Source organism: Mastigoproctus giganteus, chromosome 3, assembly GCF_048544385.1.
Source record: "Mastigoproctus giganteus isolate SK-2022 chromosome 3, ASM4854438v1, whole genome shotgun sequence".
NCBI classification, from domain to species: Eukaryota; Metazoa; Arthropoda; class Arachnida; order Uropygi; family Thelyphonidae; genus Mastigoproctus; species Mastigoproctus giganteus.
In genome coordinates, this window is record NC_143577.1 from 251985200 (window position 1) to 252007218 (window position 22019).

At 36.2% G+C, this 22019-nt stretch overlaps 1 protein-coding gene across 1 annotated transcript in view; it reads left to right on the forward strand.

The window, feature by feature from the left end:
- Nucleotides 1-1903: 1903 nt before the first annotated feature.
- LOC150089035 (mRNA export factor GLE1-like) overlaps nt 1904-22019 on the forward strand; it is a 23508-nt gene continuing 3392 nt past the window's right edge. Inside the window, exons 1-4 of the mRNA XM_090370392.1 lie at nt 1904-1940; nt 13483-13620; nt 19042-19145; nt 19830-20033. Of these exons, the coding sequence (XP_090226518.1) occupies nt 1904-1940; nt 13483-13620; nt 19042-19145; nt 19830-20033 (483 nt within the window). The remainder of the gene's footprint in view (nt 1941-13482; nt 13621-19041; nt 19146-19829; nt 20034-22019) is intronic.

Sequence of the window (22019 nt, forward strand, 5' to 3'; positions counted from 1 at the left end):
ACTCCTTTATTATGTGTATACAGCTCTTCGAGTATAAGCACGTCCAGGTTTTTTTTCAGTAGATTTCTTAACTAGCTGAGCAGCAACTGCCTTACAACGCTGTGCTTTTTTTATCCCGAAGTGATTGTATTGTTTTGGATTACTCACCATAATTTATCTGTAGCTGTTGTGTACTCTCTGCTTTATTGTACGTTGGGCAGGCGCTATCCCTTATAGAGTGGTCATGTGGCAGCTTCAGGGCATTGCAGTTAATGCAGACCAGGGCTTCAGCTTTGTTTGGACAGTCTCTATATTCGTGGCCATCTTTGGCACAGTGGCCACATGTAGAGTGCATTTGCCTGCAGGTGTGTGTTGTGTGGCCAAAACGACAACATCTGAAGCATTTAGGGACAGCCACACACTCCCTGTAGCGGTGACTGCCCCAATTTACATATACACTTGTCTGTTGCTTTATGGATTTCCAGGCAGCGGTGGACAGCTCCAAGATCCAGTTGACAGCTTCCCAAGTCCTGGCCCTAGTCTTGAACCTCGGTGTGATGTGCTGCTCTGGCGTTCCGTCCCGTTGCAATTCATTGAGATATTTCCTGTCGATTTCTTGGACTAACTCTTCAGTGGTGAAATCATTATCTAGGTCATGTATCATTATGCAGGGCCTTTTTACCTAGACGATTCGGCAAGCAGCCCCAGCGAGGATATTTTGGGTTTTTTTAGCATTCCCTGAATGTCTTGTTCCGTTTCAGTTTGAATGATCACGCCAACATTTCTAGTATTCCTGGTGGATCTTATTTTTGTGTGTTTAAGTCGTCCTTCAGATTGTCCATGACGGTCTGTTTAACTGCTTCACTGGACTTGTGTTTCCGGTGCTGCTGGTGTCAAAACTACGAGGTGGGATCTGGTCAGCAGGGTTTTCTTCTGTCCCGTTTTTGGCCATCCCGTATCCGTATTCACACTTGTGATATTTATATTGTTCCTCAGCGCCTGTGAATATGTGGGAATGCGCTGTGGCATTTGGTTTGTTCCACTGATTTTAATGATCTCTAGCTCGGCTTGGGCAATCTCCTTTTCAAGTTGCGTCTGGACTAATATCGCCTCCGTCTTCATCCAGATGGAGACTATCTCAGCCCAAAGGACCGCTGAAACCCTGTTTGTTTGTTCCTTGAACAAGCTCTCTAGTGGCGTTCGGTGGACAAGGGACTGTTCCAGGGCTATGCCCGGTGGTGGTGTCGGGTCTAACGAGGTGCCCTGCGAATTGTCAGGGGGTTTCTCCCCGATGTTGTCTGCCTGTATCACAGGTTGTTCAGCAGGGTCCTTCTTCTCGCTTTTAGAGCGAGTCACTCTTTCCATTTTTGGTGTCACATATTTTTTGTGTTTTCCTTTGGCTGTAGTGGAGCCAGATTAGGTGAAGTCAATGTCCGTAGTTTCTATAGTTTCAAACTTTTTGCTGTTTGGCCTCTGTGGCTGCGATGCTCTTGATTTTCCTGCTTTTTCATCCGTTTCGGTTGTCTTCGGATTAACGAGGTTGGAACGATTTATGGAATCCATTTTGCTTGGTCTAAATGTAACGATTGTCTTAATTTCTTTAATGTATCAGCCAAATTTAGTGGAGCTGCCCTATAGCTTTGCTGCCTGGAGGATTTTACTTTCTACTTTTCAGACGGAAGGGGAGTCGTTTCCTTGATCAGGAGAATTTCAAGATCACTTTAATTGTTTAAAGTGATCCTGAAATAGTAATAGATCAGATTAGAGTTGATAATTTGTTCATGGCTTAAAATTGAAAGATAAATTGGATTTTCTTTTATTTTTACGTTTTCATTTTTGTTTTCGTTTCTATTCGATTTAATTTATGAACGTTGTGGTGAATCAGATGTTTTTGTATGGGTTTGAATGTGTGGGGAAAAAGGCAATGACTGAGTGGTGGATGAGTATTGGTCTGATTGCCCGTAAGTATGAATGTCCTTCGTGTAATATACTTTCTTTTTTGCCTAGTGAAAAAAGGTTTTCACGAGCCAGAAGGGCAGTGAGTTTTGAGAATAGTAACATTCGGGCATAGGGAAAAAAATCCTAAGAAAATTTGAGTACCCCGCCTTCCTTCCATACACACAGTACCATGTTTCTACTGTTTGTTCAATCGATATCACTTCAGATAGGTGGTCTTAAATCTAGTTCTGGGGTGAAAACTTTTGTTGCAATGCATAAAAAAAAATGAATTTAAGTGACTGAAAGTTTCGGTTGGTGTGAAATAAATGAGTGTTATTAAACACAGCTACAAAAACGGATTTGGTGAATATTGCTGCGCGAGTTCGATTCTCTGGCGTCTGTTGGAATATCAAATGTTTTTCCTAAAAAGGGAAACCCATCTGTGAAAGTACATGGTGTTCATAATGAGCCAGGAAGATATCATTTCAGAGTTGTTGTAATAATATGGTTTGTAATTAGTGGTAGTTAGAGGCTCATATCTGGTGAGTATGGGCTTGGCACACCCAGGGTCCTGAGCTGGATATCATCAATCTTCTCTTCCTTGGTGATTCCTCTCTCTCTCTCAGGGTAACTAGGAAATTATTTTTGGCTAGTGCAGTATAAGTCCCAGGCTTTCTTACAACACACGGATAATAATAATAAAAAAACTTTAGGTCTATGATTAAGTTCAAGTTTCTCCAAGATTTTTATAGATTTATATCTGCACTGAATCGACTATATTTGGCTGTAATATTTATAGGCATAGATCTTTAATCATAGCATGAAGATGTTTTCTACGGCCACGTTACGAAATATTACTATTTATCCGGTGCTGGACCAAGGTATTTTTGCACCCCACGCTGAAAGATTTTTGGGCTCCCCCTTTACTAAGAATATATATATATATTTTTCATGATTTGTAAAATTTGGCACCCCAGGCAAAGGCCCTGCTAGGCCGTTCCTTATTCTGGCACTGTAATCATCTATTGCAGATAACTGATTAATCGCTTTTCGGACTGATGAAAATCTAGCATTTTTCCAAAGGTGCAGTAGATTGAATTCATCATCGGATTGGTATGTACTGCCTTCTGTGGCAATACAAAATTCATTTGAACTGCTCATATTTAGTCAGTTTTATTTCTATATTTATCCTTTATCTGAAAATGGAAATAATATAATAATAGCAATATATAAAATATTAAGGAAAATATAAATAATTAAAATATTATTATATTGTTTTCAACATTTAAAATATAATTATTATTTTGATCTGATTATTAATCTATTTAATAATCAGATCAAAAATTGAGAACTAGCATATGCAGATATTTGGTAAATAATGTTCTTTAGGAAGGTAAACAATTATGTTTACCTTAGTAGAGAATATAATTTCCCAAATCTGCATATGCTAGTCTCAATTTTTATTTATTGGTGCATCGGCTTCTATGGCCCCTCCCAAAGGTTTTGCACTTTTCTGATCCATGCCCGAGGCGGGATTCTCACGTGCGACCTTTCGGTTGCTAATTGGCACTTTACCCACCCAGCTGGCCCGGTCGGCGCAGGTCCTCAATCACTGAAAAAATATGTTATGGAGTATATGAAGGACTGGCCAGAATAGTGCCAGCCTTTTGTTTCAGATCCAAAGGTAGGATTGGTGTTAATTTTTATACTAATCAATTTATTAATGAAGTAATCGGTAATTTTTGATTTAATTATAGGATTGTTAAATTAGACTTGCTATAATTTAGCGATATTTTTGCGGACATATATATAAATTCATGCCTGCCAACTTTGTCTTTTTAACAGGAAGCTCACTTTCTTTGAATATTGCAATTTCAAGAATCAATAATCACAGATGAGATCAAGAGTATTACTCCCTCTGGTTAACTTTCAAACATTTGCTGTAAACAGTAATCATCCAATAAATCCCAGAAAAGTCTTGCTAATGTGTGAGTTACCAACCCACAAGTTCCAGTCAATATCTAGGAAGTTAAAATCTCCCATTATAGGACAATCTGATTTACTGGACTACACTTTCTCTCTACAGTCGTTCATTATACTCATCTATATCATTAGGCCTATATCCAACTCGTAGTCTCGTTTTTGCCTTCCCATTGCCTATGTCATGCTAAAATGATTCAATATTGCGCTGTCCATATATGTCAACTGGATGTACTTCCATAGATTTTGTGTTTCTTAATTAACAACATAAACCCACTCCTCCCTTTCTATACATATTGTACTCTCAGAGGGAATTGGTCTGAGGAGGTGTCAGGTCTCAGGTAATCAAAAGACACCTGTGGTATATAAGGTTAAAGGGAGAGATGGTGAGGTGATAGAAAGTACATTTTATGAGCATCAGCTACAGAGGGTCAGTTTTGATAACGAGGTACCTGAAAACGTGTATCTGATTGAAAAAGTACTTGGGAAGCGTACAGTGCGTGGCCAGAGACAGTTATTTGTGAAGTGGCTTAGATATCCTGCATCCTACAATTCTTGGGTACGAAGAAATGATATTTTACCTAACCCTACCAAGTAACGCAAGTATGGACCTGTATCCTGATAACACTCATTCACGTTTCAAAGTTCAATTACCCCGGGAAATTAATCTAAGTGGGAAGTGGCACTTTCTGAAATCCATCTACCAGGAGTGTGGAACAATATCACAAAAGGATACGATGAATATCATGTACTTCGCGATGATTATGACCCTGAACAAATTTTACATGTGCTTTCTTTAAAGTATAAAGATTATCAACATCTTTTAGATGAGTTGAACAGTATTCATCCCCTTGTTTCATTTACAGTACACACAAAGACTGTTACAAAATATCAATTTTCAGTGAATGTGCATGGAAAAGGTAAAATACAATTGCCCGAGAAACTAGTAAAATTATTTGGACTTAAAAATGCAGGTGTACAGGGAAAAGGCTGCCGGGTATTTACAGATACGTCTGTTGGTGAGAGTGTATTACCTATCAAAGGTCAAATTTCTTTCACCCCAAGTGCAAGAAAAGTCGGTCAGTGCATTTCAAACAAGGTTCTGAACCAGAAAGGAAGAGAAAAGAAGAGGAAGCCAGAGATATTTTTTAAACAAGGAGCTTATGATGTCAGAACTAGACCTATTTCAAAAACCGCCTATTAACCTATCTATCGAACGTTCATCTTATGTGACTTTCCAACCGCTAGGCAGTGTGGACAGTGGAAGCCCCATTGAATTTTTTATTCCCGGTACTTCCGAAGAATATTTAAATTTGGGAAAAACATTTTTACGTCTGAAAGTTTGTGTTACACATAGTGACGGGAAAGAGTTAGATGCCACATCTGTAAAATCTGTTCCGTGTTCATAATCCAGAAGTACCGAGCGATCTCTAGTGATCGAAAGGATGTGTTCAAACCTTTATAGTACTTTTCATACTTTTTGTAATTGAAAATTTGTGGAGTGTCCTTGAAAAGAGAGCTGTGTCAAGATTTTATCAGAATAACGATTCATTGTAAATAATTTTGTTAACAGTGTTCAATAAAAGACAAAAATCTTATAGTACACGGAAAATGCTTAAAATTAAGAATTTTAAATTGATTTTTTTCACGTTTATTGTGAAAAGGTTACAAAGTGTTGAAGAATAAGTGAAAATTTATTTAAAATCTCAGCTTTTTACTGTTTTGGATCCATTCGCAGTTGCTGAGATTGAATGTTATTTTTTCTCCCATCAGCTAGTGAACGTGTTGGTTTTAAACCACCAGTCAATGTAGCTTTATGATATTTATTTTTCATAGTTTCAGTAATGCCAACGAGTCGGTTGCGAACCATTTTACAGTCGTTTTGCGTAATTTTTGAGTTGGGATGCATAAAAAACCTGAGGGTTGCTTTGAAAGGTGGGCGAAATCGTTTAGGGACAACAGCAAGCTGTGTGCCTATCTCGAAAGGGAAACCGCCGAAAAAATTTCGATTTCGTACAAATTTTCCGGTTGGACATGCAAAATATCTAAAGGTGAGATGTAGTTTTCTCAAACTTCCCCATTTTCAGTGAAAATCTTATGGACAAAAAGGTTATCTTTCGTAAGCTTTGTGAAGTTCCAGGCTGTGTTATCCCCTAACGACTAAAATATACATTTGACACCTACAAATAGGTTGTGAAAATTAGAAAATCTTTATTTTTATGGGTATATATATCTGTATTTCTCATTTCTATTACCATCACAGAATGTTCATTTATGAAGTTTTTAGATCAGAAAAATAGGTTCTAAATCTATGCAGTTAACAGATCATCGAACAAAATATGTATTAACAAAATTATGTAAAAAGGAACGCGTTAACTAATAGGTTGTTTTTAGCAATACAGTCCTCGTAGTCCTCGTATAGCACGATAGTTGTGTTCCGTAAGTTCCACAACGTAAAGATATGTTGTTTAATTGCGAATTGTGTTCCTGGAATTAAACCAAAGGATTATGATGTCATAAGACATGTTACACCATGTATGGAGAATAAAACCCTCTCTTTGAATTCCAGGAATTATACCAAAGGATTATGACGTAAACGGAGGTGCCCCCAATACTAGAAATAGTAAACCACCAGATTCTGTCAGCACCTTCTGATGAAGGAAATCGCCTGCAGAAGATAAGACATTCCGGTTAATAACTCAAAACCAATGTATTTCCGGAATTATGTTGACATAAAATAGTTTTATTGTCTACATATGAGGAACTCATTCCTGAAGTTATGCCATGTGTTTTTGAGACACCCTGTATAGTGGTTCTAAAAAAGCATCAATTATAGATTACGATAAAATTAAAAAGAAGCCATACACCGTTTTATAATGAAATACATAAATTAAAAAATAATAATAAATTTAATTAACTTAAACCCAAATTACTTGGCACCCTTAGAATGTTTATTATCTGTTTACTTTTATTTTATTATATAAACTTATTACTTTAATCTGTTTTTTTTTCTTTCACTTTTTATTATTATTTTATTCTTTTGGCTAGTGCTACTTTAGCCTAAAGCTTCCTTGTACCAGATGGCCATTATTAATACCGTACTAATTTAGGTAGTTGAAGGAAAATTTATCAGGATATAAAAGAAAGGGGAAAATTATTTAATTTTTTTATTATTAAAATTTTCCTCTCTTTTGAATTCTTATACAGTCTGTCCTCGTATAACAAGATAGTTGTGTTCCTAGGAACCCTCGTGTAATATAAACAACAGACCCTATGGAAAATATAGGGTTAGGTGCCGACCACCCAAGATTGGACATACATTTTTAACCAAAACATTACCAAACACAATAAATAATCGTAATAAAACACTTAGTTAAAAATGTAAAATTAATAATTTAATCATTTAAATTTAGATCCTTACCTTAAAAATAAATGAAGACAGCTTGAGGGAAAGGGCTTGAGAAAGGGTTGAAGCAACGTAATTATGGGGAAAGTGGCGGCAGGTTGTCATCATTATTGGAACTGGGAGGTGGAGGAGATGCCGATGAAGACTTTGGACGAAATGTGGTCACGCCAGAACTAGAGGGCTGCGGCTCATTTTCTGTCTCTTTCTTGGGTGTTTTCATAAAAAAGACATCTAGTTTCTGTTGTTTCGCGATCTTTCTCCTTTCACAAAGCAGCTGCTTATATGGCTCCAAAGCAGACCGAATTGTATGAAGTACTTTTCTGCTTCTTTCTTCATTATAATCGTTATCTTCTAGCCATTGCATACTTTTCTCAAATGAATTTAAAACTGAATATAACTCTGAAGTAGAAAGCGGTTTTATGGTGGTGTTTAGGCATTCAACTTCGTCGTCTTTCTCATCTTCCACTGCCCTCCAGCAACAAGTTGTTGCAGTTCTTCAGTTGAAAGTCTTCTTCATGAGACTGAAGCAATTCTTCTAAATCATCTTCTTTCAATTCCTCAAAGCCAACCTGCTTTGCGAGGGCAACACAATGTGCTTTTAATTTAGGAAGCTCATTTACAGGATCAAAGCCTTTAAAATCACGAATAAAATTTAGTAAAAGAGGCCGCCAAACACCATGTAAGCATTCTTTTGTCACTTCGTTCGAAGCCTCCACAATTATGTAAATTGCATTCTTAATGTTGAATCGCTTCCAGAAGTCTTTAACTGTTGGTGCATTTTCGCCCTCTGTTTCTGCTATCAGCATCTTAAATGTGTAATAGTGCTTAAAAACAGCAATTACACCTTGGTCAAGTGGCTGGATAAGAAATGTTGTGTTAGGCGGTAAAAACAGGATTTTGATGTTTGGTGACAGTTCAGTAAGGGTTGGAGGGTGACTTGGTGCATTGTCCAAAATAATTAAAATCTTAAAATGCAAATTTTTCTTTTTGCAGTAGCTTCGAAACACATGAGGTTGAAGATCTGCCCTGTCATCCATCCTCTTCTGCTGTTCCTAAAGTAAACACCCAGGGTAGTCCTCGTGATCCCTTTTAACGCTCGTGGATTGGCTGCATGATAAACAATAACAGGCTTCAGTTTCAAGTCGCCACTTGCATTTGCTCCTAACATAACGGTAAACCTATCCTTAGCAGCCTTGAAGCCTGGAGCTCGTGCTTCCTCTCTTGAGATATATGTTCGTGATGACATTGTTTTCCAATACAGTCCGGTTTCATCAAAGTTGAAAATTTGGTCCAGTGTATAGCCCTATTCCTCAATTAGTTTTTTTCAGTATCGGCGTTAATGCCTTTGCTGCTGCTTCACCTGATAATTTCACATTATGGAAAGCGTGACGTTTCCTGAAATTGTTGAACCAGCCACTACTGGCAGTAAAGGGAGGCACTTCTTGAGGGTTTTCAGCTTTATTTCACATTTTTATTATTTATTTATTTTTTTGCTTGGCTGGTGCAGATTAACCTTACGCTTCCTTGTACCATATGGCCCTTACTAATTAAGGTAGTTGAATGAAGTACTGGAGGAAAGTTGATCAGGATATAAAATGAAGGGGGAAAAGTACCGAGGAAGATTCTTTTATATAATAATGAGAATATTTTATAACCTGACTGGAACTACTCACAATACAAAAGAATCGAAAAATCATACCAAGGAAAATGAGATGTTAACATGAAAGTGGAATACCGCCTAAAAAAAAAAGAAGCTAGGGAAAAGTTTAACCAAGTCTCTTATATAAGAAATCCAGTTTGCAGCCATATTGGCAAAAGGACGTAGCCTTTGGCATTACTTATGTTTTTATCTGTATTTTTATATAATATCTGTAAAAATACAAAATAAACCAAAGCACTCTACCAAATACTTTCGTTTTTTTTGTCTTATTTTTGTAAGAAATACTAATTTTTTTTTAAGAAATTTCTTAAACTGCAGAATCATAGAACATAAAAAGATATGGAATAGTCCGAAACAGCCCTATATGCATTTCAATGTGAAGACATATGGGATTTCAAAAACTACAATCCTTTCTACAGATAACCAATACAAGAGAAGGAAATTTTAAAGAAGCTTTCTTCATAATATGTTTCCGAGTCTCAGCAATCAACAGAAAACGAATGCAACCCGCAATATTTCCATCTTTTAGATAAGAAAATGAAAAACTAAGAAAAGAAATAATCCAGACACCGGCTATATATGCCCCACATTCAACACACCCCTTTGCAAAACCCCAGAACTAACCTGCACACTGATGTCCACAGAATGGGAGCAAAGGTCACCCCAGGTTGCCACCATAAAAGAACCACCGGATCCGGGATAGTAAACTTCGCAGCATTCTATTGGCTAATGGACTTAATCCCATAGGTATAAATTAAATTAAATCATACCAGCTGTTCATTTATAGCAAGCAGCCGTCTGTCAACAGGTAAGATTTTCAATCTTTTTATATTTGCATTAATTAAATTAATATCTGTTTTGTATTATAGCTTAGAATTAAAATTCACAATTAATTAATAACTTTGTTATTGTATTATAGTCTAATTTGTAACTCTGTTTTCTTTTTTCTAATGTTCAATCCCCCCCCCCCACCATGGTGTGATGGGTACCTGCAATATGCAATGTCACATGAATCTATAGTGGTTTTAGACGATTTCTTAATAAACTATATAATTAATTTCGCTTGTTATTAAATATATTAATAATAAAGTTAATATAAATATAGTGATTAAGTTAATTTACCCAAAGATATTCATGCAGTGATTTTTTAATCATCTGTGTTATTAATTTCACGTGGCATTTCAAGTAAATATAGTAATAACGTTAATATTTATTTATTTATTTTATTTTTTTTTTTTGATTTGGTAGTTGTTGGCGCATCGGCTTCTGTGGCCATATTGCACCTCCCAAGGTTTTTGCAGTACTTTGATCCAAGCCCGAGAAAGAAAATATAAATGAATTCTGTCTATTGATGGACAGAAAGTATTTGTATATTTTAACTGCAAAACAATCAATATCAATTGGTAGACAGTCAACAGCACACTGGAGAATAATATGTCCACCGATAATCTCTCGCTCCAAATCATTTTCGATTTTTCTCCATACATTATTATTACAGACCCTTTTACAACCTCAAATTTGTGTTGGCCTCATCAACACAGAGCAATGAATTTTTTTTTTGTAAAGAGATTTTATCTATTATTTTCTTCATCCGAATACTTTATAGTTTGAATGTTTTACCAGGTAAAGGAATAAATTCTATAATTTTAACTTTAACACTACACTTAGGGAAAAAGTACCACCCAACAATCGAAATAGTTTCAGTCTTTCTCCATCATCACGTCATACGTCATTCAAAGTTTTCTCAGCACCCTTATGTTTCTGGCTACGTAGATGTTACTCCATGAGCAGAAAATTTTAGTATTACAATGCTGACAAACCATTTTTTTTTTTATGACTATACCAATTGTCCAGTTCAAAAAATTTGAATTCTTTTTGAAGGTCTTTGTTAAATGTGCAATTTCTCCTTGTTGACTCCATATTCTCCATTTTTTTTAAATAAATACGTTCAAATGTGAAAACAATAGGTTATATTCATACATTATGCAGATGTTAAAGCGTTTTTTTTTAAAAACGGGCAAAAATGATCTTTTAAAAAAGCACTGTCCCGTTCAAAACGGGATTTATGGTCAGCCTAATTTCTTTACTTTGATATTTGTTTTCTTACATTTAGATTGTATAGGAATTCACAAAGGCACATCTTCTCTACAGAAGAAGACCTTGTGACTTGATTTTAGTTCGTTGTGAATGCTAATTTAGGGAATGTTCTGTGAATGTTAATATTTCCTTGATTAATCTACTCTAATTTTTAATTTGTTAGGGGAGCTTGGGACAGAGGTGGCGACTTTGACTGAGTGACCCTAATTGCATGTGGTGTCAGTGTTCATTTTACTGACTTAGTCTTCAAGAAGAACATGTTTGTATTCTTTGTAATTAATTGAAAATTTGCTTTTAACCCTAATGCTACAAAGGGTACTAGGAAAGTTTTGCAATATGACGCAACAATGAATCACAGGAAGCTGCTTGTTGCTGCATGTTGAGACATGTTCATACGTGCATAGTAGCCGCCGCGCCAAGTCGATGGGCTCAGTTATTCATTAGTAGTGAGAGTGTAAAGTGCTTGCGATGGCATCGTGGTCACGAAATGAGATAAGGACAGTTTTGCGGTATAATTTCGTGCGTGGTTTAACCATAGACCAGTGCTTAGAAGAAATGACTCTTGCACTAGATGATGATTGTCCACATCGCACAACGATATTCAGGTGGTATAGAGAATTCCAAAGGGGAAATTTCACTCTGGAGGATTCTGAGAGGCCGGGAAGGCCACGAACGTCAGTTACGGAGGAAAACGTTACTGCTGTGAGGAAAATGCTTGACGAAAACAGGCGAGTGACCTACCAACAGATAGAGGATACTTTGGGCCTAAATGCACCAGCAATTCGTTCGATTCTGCAAGATCATTTGCACGTGAAGAAACTTTGTTCTCTCTGGGTGCCGCATCAACTGACTGAAGAGCAGATGACACGACGTGTGACTTGGTGCCGGGAGATGTTAAAAAAGTTTGATAAGGGACAATCTCGGTATGTGAACAACATCGTGACAGGTGACGAGACTTGGCTGTACTATTACGATCTGCCGACCAAGGCTCAAAACAAAGTTTGGGTCTTTGATGATGACGACACACCCGTAATTGTCAGAAAATCCCGATCTGTAAAGAAGAAAATGATAGCTGTATTTTTCAAATCGAGTGGAATTGTGGAACGTGTCGTTTTGGACACGCAGAAGACAGTCACAGCTAAGTGGTATACTGAACAATGCCTGCCTAAAGTCATTGGATCTATGAAGAACCTGCGGCCAAAGTCAAGAATGGACACCTGGTACTTCCATCACGATAATGCTTTAGCTCACCGCGCCAAAGCCTGCACCGAATATTTGACCACGACAGGACTGAAACTTCTCGAGCACCCTCCCTACAGTCCAGACCTTGCTCCCTGCGACTTTGCACTGTTCCCGCATGTGAAAATGAAGCTAAAAGGGAGGCGGTTTTCCAGTGATGAGGACCTTCTACGGGCTTGGGACAACGAGTGTGCTTTACTCCCTAGTGAAACTTGACAGAACTGGTTTAAAGATTGGTTTCGGAGAATGGAGAGGTGTATTGAATGTAGAGGAAATTACTTTGAAAAAATTAAATAAACAAAGCTGTATTGCAAAACTTTCCTAGTACCCTTTGTATATTACATATATACTGCCCTACCAATCATATCTGTACACATTCCTTTAGACAAAAATAAGAGCTTTTATTGTGTCATTTAATATTTTGTTCTCAGACATTTTGCTTTTATGGCTGCCTTCAATTTTCTTGGCATACTCTCAACCAGCTTTTTATAAATGTCAGATGATATGTTCCTCCACTCGGCCTTGAACGTAGCCACCAGTTCCACCATGTTCTTTGAGTGTTGTTGACGTGCACGTACCCGACAATCCAATACATCCCAAAGATAAGATTCAGATCAGGTCTCAGGGCCGGCAAATCTAACTTTTCCACAATTAAATGCTCAATCCACTCTGTTACGACCCGAGCAATATAGCCTGTTGCGTTGTCTTGCTGATACAGGTATGTGCTGACATTTCGCAACACTCTCAGAGGGTTTGTGTGAATTGAGAGTTGAGACAATAGCAAATTACGATTTGGCGCATAGTTCTTTGCAGCATTCTCTTGTCCCATTCTGCTACTTTTTGGGATTTAACAGACGGGTTTTTTTTGGCTGATTCAGCCCCAATCTTGTCATTTGCATATGACGTCACTAACCATTGACCTACCAGTGTGGTATATTTATATCAGGTTCTATGACGTGTTTCGTGCATAAGACATATTTCGCCCTCCATGGAATGGTATCTGAAAAATAATGGTAAGGTAGTATATATATATATGTATGTATGGCACACTTTTTAGTTCATTAAAAGCAAAGATTCTTTACTTTTGAGCATACATTATGTGGATGTGCAATTAAAATTTCAACAAAAATATATAAATATTTAATTATATTTTAATAAAATTTATCCATTTTTTTTTTAATAGAAAAAAGCTACCAGAAAGATTCTAGAAGAAATTGTTGCAACGCACCATTACCGATATTCTGTCATCGTCAGAAAACATTAAACAACAAAACTTCAGAAGTAATGGATGTCATGGATCTTGATCAGGAAATTGTTGAAGGTAATTAAAAATATTAATAACTAGCTAACATAACCCGGTAAATCCACCGGAAAAGATTTATTTTTATGCATATTTTTAATTTAGTAATAAAGGATTTTGGGCTTTACAGAAAATAATGATTTTATTTAGATTAAATGATAAAAATTTTTACCAAAATCATATTTATCAAGAAGTTAGCCACCCTCTGATTTGGTCATGCCTACTCAAAATAACAATGCAACTCTGTTAGGTATTACGATTGTGCTTATATTGATTTTCTGGAGAATTTAACTCCTCTCAGGAGCTCTGATTGAAGTATTTAAAGCCTCGATTGAGTAAGCTAAATGTTAACGGCCTTCTTCCACTTCAGGAGGCTGCACACATGAGGATGCGTAAATTCAAGTTGAGAAAGGATAGTTCCAGGAGAGATGTGCAGAAGTTTTCCTTCAACCAATTTGGTGGTTGATTGTTGGTTTTCAAATGTTATTAAAATGCAGAAAGAAATAATGTGCTTTATGAAATTGTACTACTAGTATTCTACAATATGAGACACAATTGCTGTTTGTTATTAAATAACAGTGCTATAAAAATACAGGTTGTCGTTCATGTATTGGGTCTACAAATAATTACAAGATGTGAGTGAACATGGTTGTGAGTATGTGCCGCAAATTGAAAAGAAAAGTTATATATTACTTCATTTTTATTAATGACAGAAAAATTTGGTAATGATATTCAGGAATTTTGCTAGTAAAGAGAAGGTTATTTGTTTTTTTCAATGCAGTGGTCTGGCCACGCCTTGAGTTCTGGAGAGTCATTTTAAGAAGATTGTTGAGTTGCTAGAATGTTCATAGCATTCTTCCACTTCCTGAAACTACACACATGGTGGTGCATAAATTCAAGTTGAGGAAGGATGGTTGCCGGTTAATTGGCTAGAACGATTACAAAGATTGAGGGAAACGAAGTGTACATTTACGAAGAAATGCTTTGGTTTTGCAAATTACAGCGTCTGGACACTAGGCTCTTGCGACATGATTGACTTTGAATGGCTGGAGCAGACTACAATGCTGATGGAATTCTTCTTCTTGCTCAGACTACGAATCTGAGGGGGAATAAATTCAAATTGAGGAAAGACAGTTATAGAATACATGTGTGGGAATTTGCCTGTAGTCAGCAGTGCAGAATTAAGGCACGGGCTAGTTGGTTTAAAACTAAACTATTATTTTTAGGACACCCGAATAATAAAATTCATCTGCCATGCCGTGTAACAGGTGTTATGTCTGTTAATTACGTGTCCTAGGGTCGATTTTTCTGCTTTGCTGGAAGAAAAACAACAGTTACTGGTGGGGGGGGGGGACATTGCTATCTATGCGTGAGACGGACTAAATCAGCCGTGTGCCAACCCCCCGCCAGATTAGCTGCTGAGACTGAATCTACTCTCATCAGTAAGAAGTACTTAAACTAGTGAAAAAAGATTTTCACTAGCCAAAAGGAGAGTGAGCTTCGCGCATAGGAGAAAAAAAATTGTTTTTAGTGTTTCTTCAGTTGATATCAACTGAAATCTGAAGTGGGCTTAAATCTAGTTCTGAGGTGAAAGCTGTTGTTACAATGCATAAAAAAAATGAATTTAAGTGAGCGAAAATTTCGGTTGGTACGAATTAAACGAGTGTTATTAAAAACGGATTTGGTGAATATTGCAGCGCGGATTCGATTCTCTAGCGTCTGTTGGAACATCAAATATAGTTCTTAAAAAGGTTAACCCATCTGTGATAATACATGCAGTAGTGGATTTAGCTCTTGAGAGGCCCCAGGCGCAATTCAATTTTGAGGCTCCCCCGTCTAAATATTTTCGGTACCACTACAGTGTGCATTCTGCGTGCACGTTTTTACCATAGCACGCGCTCTAGAATTGGTGTTCCAGTTTTAATGATTTTGGCTGCGCAATTCTTTCATACATAACTAATGTTTAAATGAAAAAATGGTACAACTAAGCATTAGTGATTAAGTATTCTACTTCAGATTCATTTAGATATTTCATATAATATTTAGGGATATTCGCATAAGAGTTTACTAACTTCTCATATTAAATTATAGTTTTATTCAGTAACGGTAATAATGAGTGTAAAAATGAAACAATTTTATTATTTATTTTTTTTTTTGATACCTGAGATTTCAGTTAGCACTCAAATATTAAGTATCAAAAGGCGTGCGCCTTTGCGGAAATCCGCCACTGAATACATGATGTTCATAATGAGCCAGGAAGATATCATTTCAGAGTTGTTGTAATAATATGGTCTATTATTAGCGAAAGTTACGGGCTCACCTCTGGTAGTAGTAGTAGTAGTGGCACTTGATGCAAGAAAGCAAGTGTAGGAGCTTATGCAGCATCAGCCAAAAAAAAAAAAAAAAAAAAAAAATCACACCATACCCTCCAAATGCCTGTCCAGTTCCTCCTTAAATTTATTTAACCTATCAACTTCCACAACGACAGATGGAAGTTTGTTCCAGCAATTAACCACCCGCTGGCTAAAGGCAAATTTCCGCACATCTATTCTACATCTATCCTTTCTTAATTTGAACTTATGTCCCCGTAGGTTCGTAAACTGAACAAGTGGAAGGATCCCATCAGAATTCAGCGTGCTCAACCCATTCAAGGCCTTATAGACCTCAATCAGATCACCGCGCAGGTGCCTAGTCTCCAGCCACTGCAATTTGCAGAACTTAAGCCTCTCTTGGTAAGAGGATCCCTTCATTCCCCTCACCAATCGTGTTGCTCTTCTCTGTACACGCTCAAGCAAATCTACATCCTTCCTAAAATGAGGCCTCCAGACCTGTACGCAGTACTCAAGGCGTGGTGAGTAAGTGCATGGCACACCCAGGGTCCTGGGCTGGATATCAGCTTTCTTCTCTTTCTTGGTGATTCTTTTCTCTCTCTCTCAGGTAACTCGAAAATTATTTTAGGCTAGGCTAGTGCAGCATAAGCCTCAGGCTTTCTTGCACCATATGGCTAATAATAAAATAAGCTTTAGGTTTATGATTAAATCCCAGTTTCTCCAAGATGTTTATAAATTTATATCCAAACTGGTTCGACTATATTTGGGTGCAATTTTTCATAGACCGATCTTTTATCATAGTTTCCAGATGTTTTCTACGGCCATGTTACGAAATATTACTATTTATCCAGTGGTGGACCAAGGTATTTTAGCATTGCGGGCAGAAAGATTTTTGGCTCCCATTTTAATAAGGATATATTTTTTTTTTTCTTCATGATTTGTAAACTTTGGCTCCCCAGGCAAAGGTCCTGCTAGTCTGTGCCTTATTCTGGCACTGCAATCATCTATCGCAGATAAGTGATTAATTACTTTTCTGACTGATGAAAATCTAGCATTTTTCTCAAGGTGCAGTAGATTGAATTCATCATCAGATTGGTATGTATTGCTTTCTGTGGCAATGCAAAAGTCATTTAAACTATTCATATTTAGTCAGCTTTATTTCTATTTATCCTTTATCTGAAAATATAAATAATATAATAACAGCAATACATAAAAATATTAAGGAAAATATAAATAATTAAAATGATATTAATGTTTTCAACAGTAAAAATGTAATTATTATTTTGATCTGATTATTAATCAATTAATTGTTTACCTTTGTAGAGAACATTATGAAAAAAAGAATATGACCATGTTATGGAGTATTTAAAGGAGTGGACAGAATCGTGCCAGCCTTTTGTTTCAGATCCAAAGGTAGGATTCATGTTAATTTTTCATTTGATTATACGATTGTTAAATTATTTATTATAATTTAGTGAGATTTTTGCAGATATGTATGAATTCATGCCTGCCAACTTTTTTCTGGAAATCAATTGTCTTTTTAATATGAAGCTCACTTTCTTTGAATATTGTAATTTGAAGTATCACTAATCAGATCAAGAGTATTACTCCCTCTGGTTGCCTTTCAAACATCCTGCTGTAGACAATCATCCAATAAATCCCAGAAAGGTCTTGCTTGTTACCAACCCACAAGTACCAGTCAATGTCTGGGAATTTAAAATCCCCCATTATAGGACAATCTGATTTACTGGCCTACTCTTATTTCTCTCTACAGTTGTTCATTGTACTCATGATTATCATTAGGCTTATATCAAACTCGTACCCTCGTTTTTGCCTTTCCATTGCCTATGTCATGCCAAAATGATTCAACATTGCGCTGTCCATCTAGGCCAACTGGATGCACTTCCTTAGATTTTTGTTTCTTAATTAACAGCATAAACCCCATCCTCCCTTGCTGCTATCCTTTCTGTATGCATTGTACTCCCCAAATTCCAATTCTCTATTCCATATCTCTATGTGACACCAGGAATTTGATGTGTTGATCAGCACGTCAACAAATTTATTTACTCCTAGTATTGTTGTACATACAAGTATACATGCAATTGTTCTTATACTTAGTTACCCTAACACAGCCCACATATTTTTACTCTTTTCATGATGATTCCTGGCAGCGTTTTAGATCCCCAGGACCTTGCCTTCCAAGCTGTTGCTCATTCCAATAGAAGCAGTACATTTCCCCCATATCCTACCCCCTCCTATCATGCCGTAGCCTAGTGGCCAGGCGCCCGGATGCATAAGTACACGTGCCTTGAGTGACCGCGGTTCAAGCCCGTGACTGTTGAATACGGTGCTGTTTCTTGTATTCTGTGTATCTTAAACTCCTCTGACCGTTTGGTTGTCCCGGAGTATAAACAGAAAATTTATTTATTTATTATGTCTGGGCAGAATTGCATACACTTTCAAAGTTAACCATAAACTTGCGACTTTTTCTCACCATTGACCTGAACTTGTTAAGTAATTCTGCAGGTCTCCTACTCCAGTAGCGTAGTAACCCTTTTTCGGGCTTGGGTGCAAAGAACCCATTTGGGCCCCTACTTAACGAAAATTGGAAAAAGAGAAGATAGCTAAAGACGCCGGTTCCAGGGGCAATTAACTTGCCCACCTACATGGTAGCTACGCCACTGTCTTTCTTTTGATGTCATCAGCCCAATATGTACAATAGCACCTTTTGTTGCAACACATGTTAATACTAAATGTTTACAGATACAAAAATAAGTTCAGTTATTGGTGCTTAATATTAATGGAATATTGCTTGAAAATATCATACTGTAGATAAATGCTGATATTTTATGGACTAATTCACAGAATTGTTGGGCATTGCTTAGAAAACGCCATTTCAAAAATCTTGTTGATAAACTGAATATTCGGAACGAAGTTTTCAACCTCAGAATTTCCTCAGAAACTTCATGATCATTTCTACTTTTTCATTATGTCTACCACACAAATAAAAATCACATAAAAACAAAAAATAATATACAATATAAGTTACTGTAGAAAACATACCGAATAAAAATAGTTAGAATATAAATTGTTAGAGCTTTTGAAAATCAAGCTTCACTGGTAGTAAAATCATTCTATTCTATAATGACTACAGTACATCTCACTGTTATATCTAAGAAAACGGACAATCCTTCCATAGGGAATCAGATGAGCACAGTAAAAAAAAGTTCACACGTGTATAGGTCAAACTTCAGTTTGCTTCTAGTAACCAGTCAATCTGGTAGTCATGATTGTTCACATTTTTGAACCTTGCTCCATTACTTTCTCAAATGCGTGGAACAAGAATAAGCATTGAACGAGAAATATTCATTTGATTCTGATCAAAGGGCAGTTTTGGATAAAATTATTATTAGCCAATATGGTGCAAGAAGGCCTGAGGCATATGATGAAAGAGAGATCATCTCTAGGATACTGTTGAGTCATTTGTCATCTTCCTCCTGCTTTAAAAGGAATATAATGCAAAGTCAAGATGCACTTGAACAGATTAAATCTGGGACATATAATGCAAAAATATGACATTTTTTTTACAGAGTGCCTTCTATACCATAGATATATTCATCTTTAATTGACAAGAAACAGAACATGTGCTGGGAATACCTTTTCGATTTCTATTGCTGAAGGATCTGCTTTGGCGACAGTTTCTCTATTTTGCGTAATAATATAAAATTATTATTATAAAAAATCTCACTAACCAGAAAGTTATTTTGCAATTTTGGAGCTTATTTAAAATTTGCAGTGTTTTCTTTGTAAACGGATACAGTGATTAATAAAGTTAACTTTTTCTTAGCATTTTTATTGTGTCATATAAATACAAATTTTTTTTTTAATTGTCATTTTTAGATGAAACAATATAAACTTGACCTTCACAAAGCAGTAAATACACCAATAAACACTCTTTCCGGAGATAACTTCGAAGACAAATTTAGGCGATTGGAAACACTGCTTGATGGACAGGAAATAGAAGTTGGACAAAAGATGATTAGTACCAAAAAGCATCCTCTTGCAGTAAAATTCTGCAAGCATTTGTTGGCTAAAAAACTTGTGGTATGTATTTATATATATTTACAAAGTTTTGTTTAATTTTAATATTTTTTAAATAATAAAATAATTATGTTTATGCTGATTGAAAAGCTGTGTTTGTTCCTATGGAGATTCAGAAAAATTTATTATTGGAATAAAATTTTCCATATGTTCACCACTAATAGTAATAAAAAAGCTATTTACTTTAGAAGGATATTAGCCAAAGATTTGTGATGTGCATTGAGCATGGCAGGCACTTTCCAATATAATGTTGTAAAATTCTAAAATTAAATTCTAGACCTTGCAAACATATAAAAAGACACAAATCGTGTGTTTCAAGAGAAATTAAATGTGTTGCAGATGGCTTGAAGTTGGTGAACCCAAAATTTTCTATGCTAATATTTTCCAATTCTGTTTCAAAAAGATTTTTAATCATTAGTATCAGCAAAATGATGTAAGGGATCAAACTTAGCATCAAAAAATATAAAATGTGTTTCTTCCTGAAAAAGTTGGGGACAGAAGTGAATAAATATTTATCCACTGCCATCTTCCACAAGAAGTGATAATTTACACCAACAGTTGGTCCTTTACTCTTATTAAAGGAAAATGTTCAGTCTACAATTATCCCCACTGAAATTTAATTCTTGATCCCTTGCATATGTCACATGACTAAGTATGAAAATTTTTTTTAATACTTAGTCACATGACATATTAAAAATATCTTTCAAGACCTTAAAAAAACCTGCAGTATTTATCAATCCACTGAATGATGGAAGCCTCCTCGATGATTCATGTTGAGGGAAATGAAACTTAATCAGTGATGCTGTCGAGTGCGGGTCGTTTTGTGCTTCTGGACTCAGCTATGCAGGCTGAGTGCAGTACCACAAGTTACAAAAGAACTTAAATTCCTCAATGAACCCCCACCTGTAGAAATTTGGTTTCCAAATACCGTAGTTCAGAATTGTGGATTTATAAATGAATTTTATCAGTAATTTTGCATTAGTGACTCCTGTTACTATTCCTTTTTGAAATTGTCATCTCTTGTTTCCATCTGATTTAATGTTAAAAAGTAAAGGATTTTGGGGTGTAAGAACTTGACTAGAAGAAGGTGGGGGTGAATATTGCATAATTTTAGGTTATATGAAATTTAATGGAAAAAGAAATAGCAACAGCAGTTGAAGAGAAAGGAAAAAAGCAGAAGTTAAATTGCAGAAAATAAAAATCTGAGAAAAAATTTGAAATTTTTAATTTAACTAAGGGTTGTTAGGTAAAAATGTTAGATAATCTAAAGTCATCAATCCCTTACATAAAAGCTGTAAAGTAGAGCAAATACTGATTGAGTAATCCAAATAATTTTACCTACAGCATGTTATATAATTCTAACGCTCAATCTAAAGGATTATACGCAGCACACAACCTATATAACCAAAAAGTAGTTTTTTATTTGTTAATCTAAAATATTAAATATTTTAGATTGATTTAGGTAAAATTGTTAGATAATCGACATTTCTAACTCTTCATTATCTAAAGTCATCAATCAAGACAGAGAGTGGTAATCAATGGACACTGCTCATCGCGGAATAATGTTATTAGTGGAGTACCTCAGGGTTCAGTGTTGGGTCCATTATTGTTTTCTGTATTTATAAATGATATTGATGATGGTATATCAAACTTAATGTCCAAGTTTGCAGATGATACAAGGGTTGTCAAGGACACTACTGACACTATGCTGCTGCAACAGGATCTGGAAAGATTGGGCTGAGAGGTGGCAAGTGAAGTTTAAAATTGACAAATGTAAAATACTACATATGGGAAACAGCAACCCCAGAGCAACATATCAACTGTGTGGTACCACACTGACAGTGGTAGAGAATGAAAAGGACCTGGGGGTAATTCTGCAGGCAGACATGAAATTCTCTGAGCAGTGCAGATGGGCTGCAAGAGTAGCTCCTTGAGCCTTGTCAGTGATATACAAGAATTTTTCTAGTAGGGATAAGGAGGTGATTATTC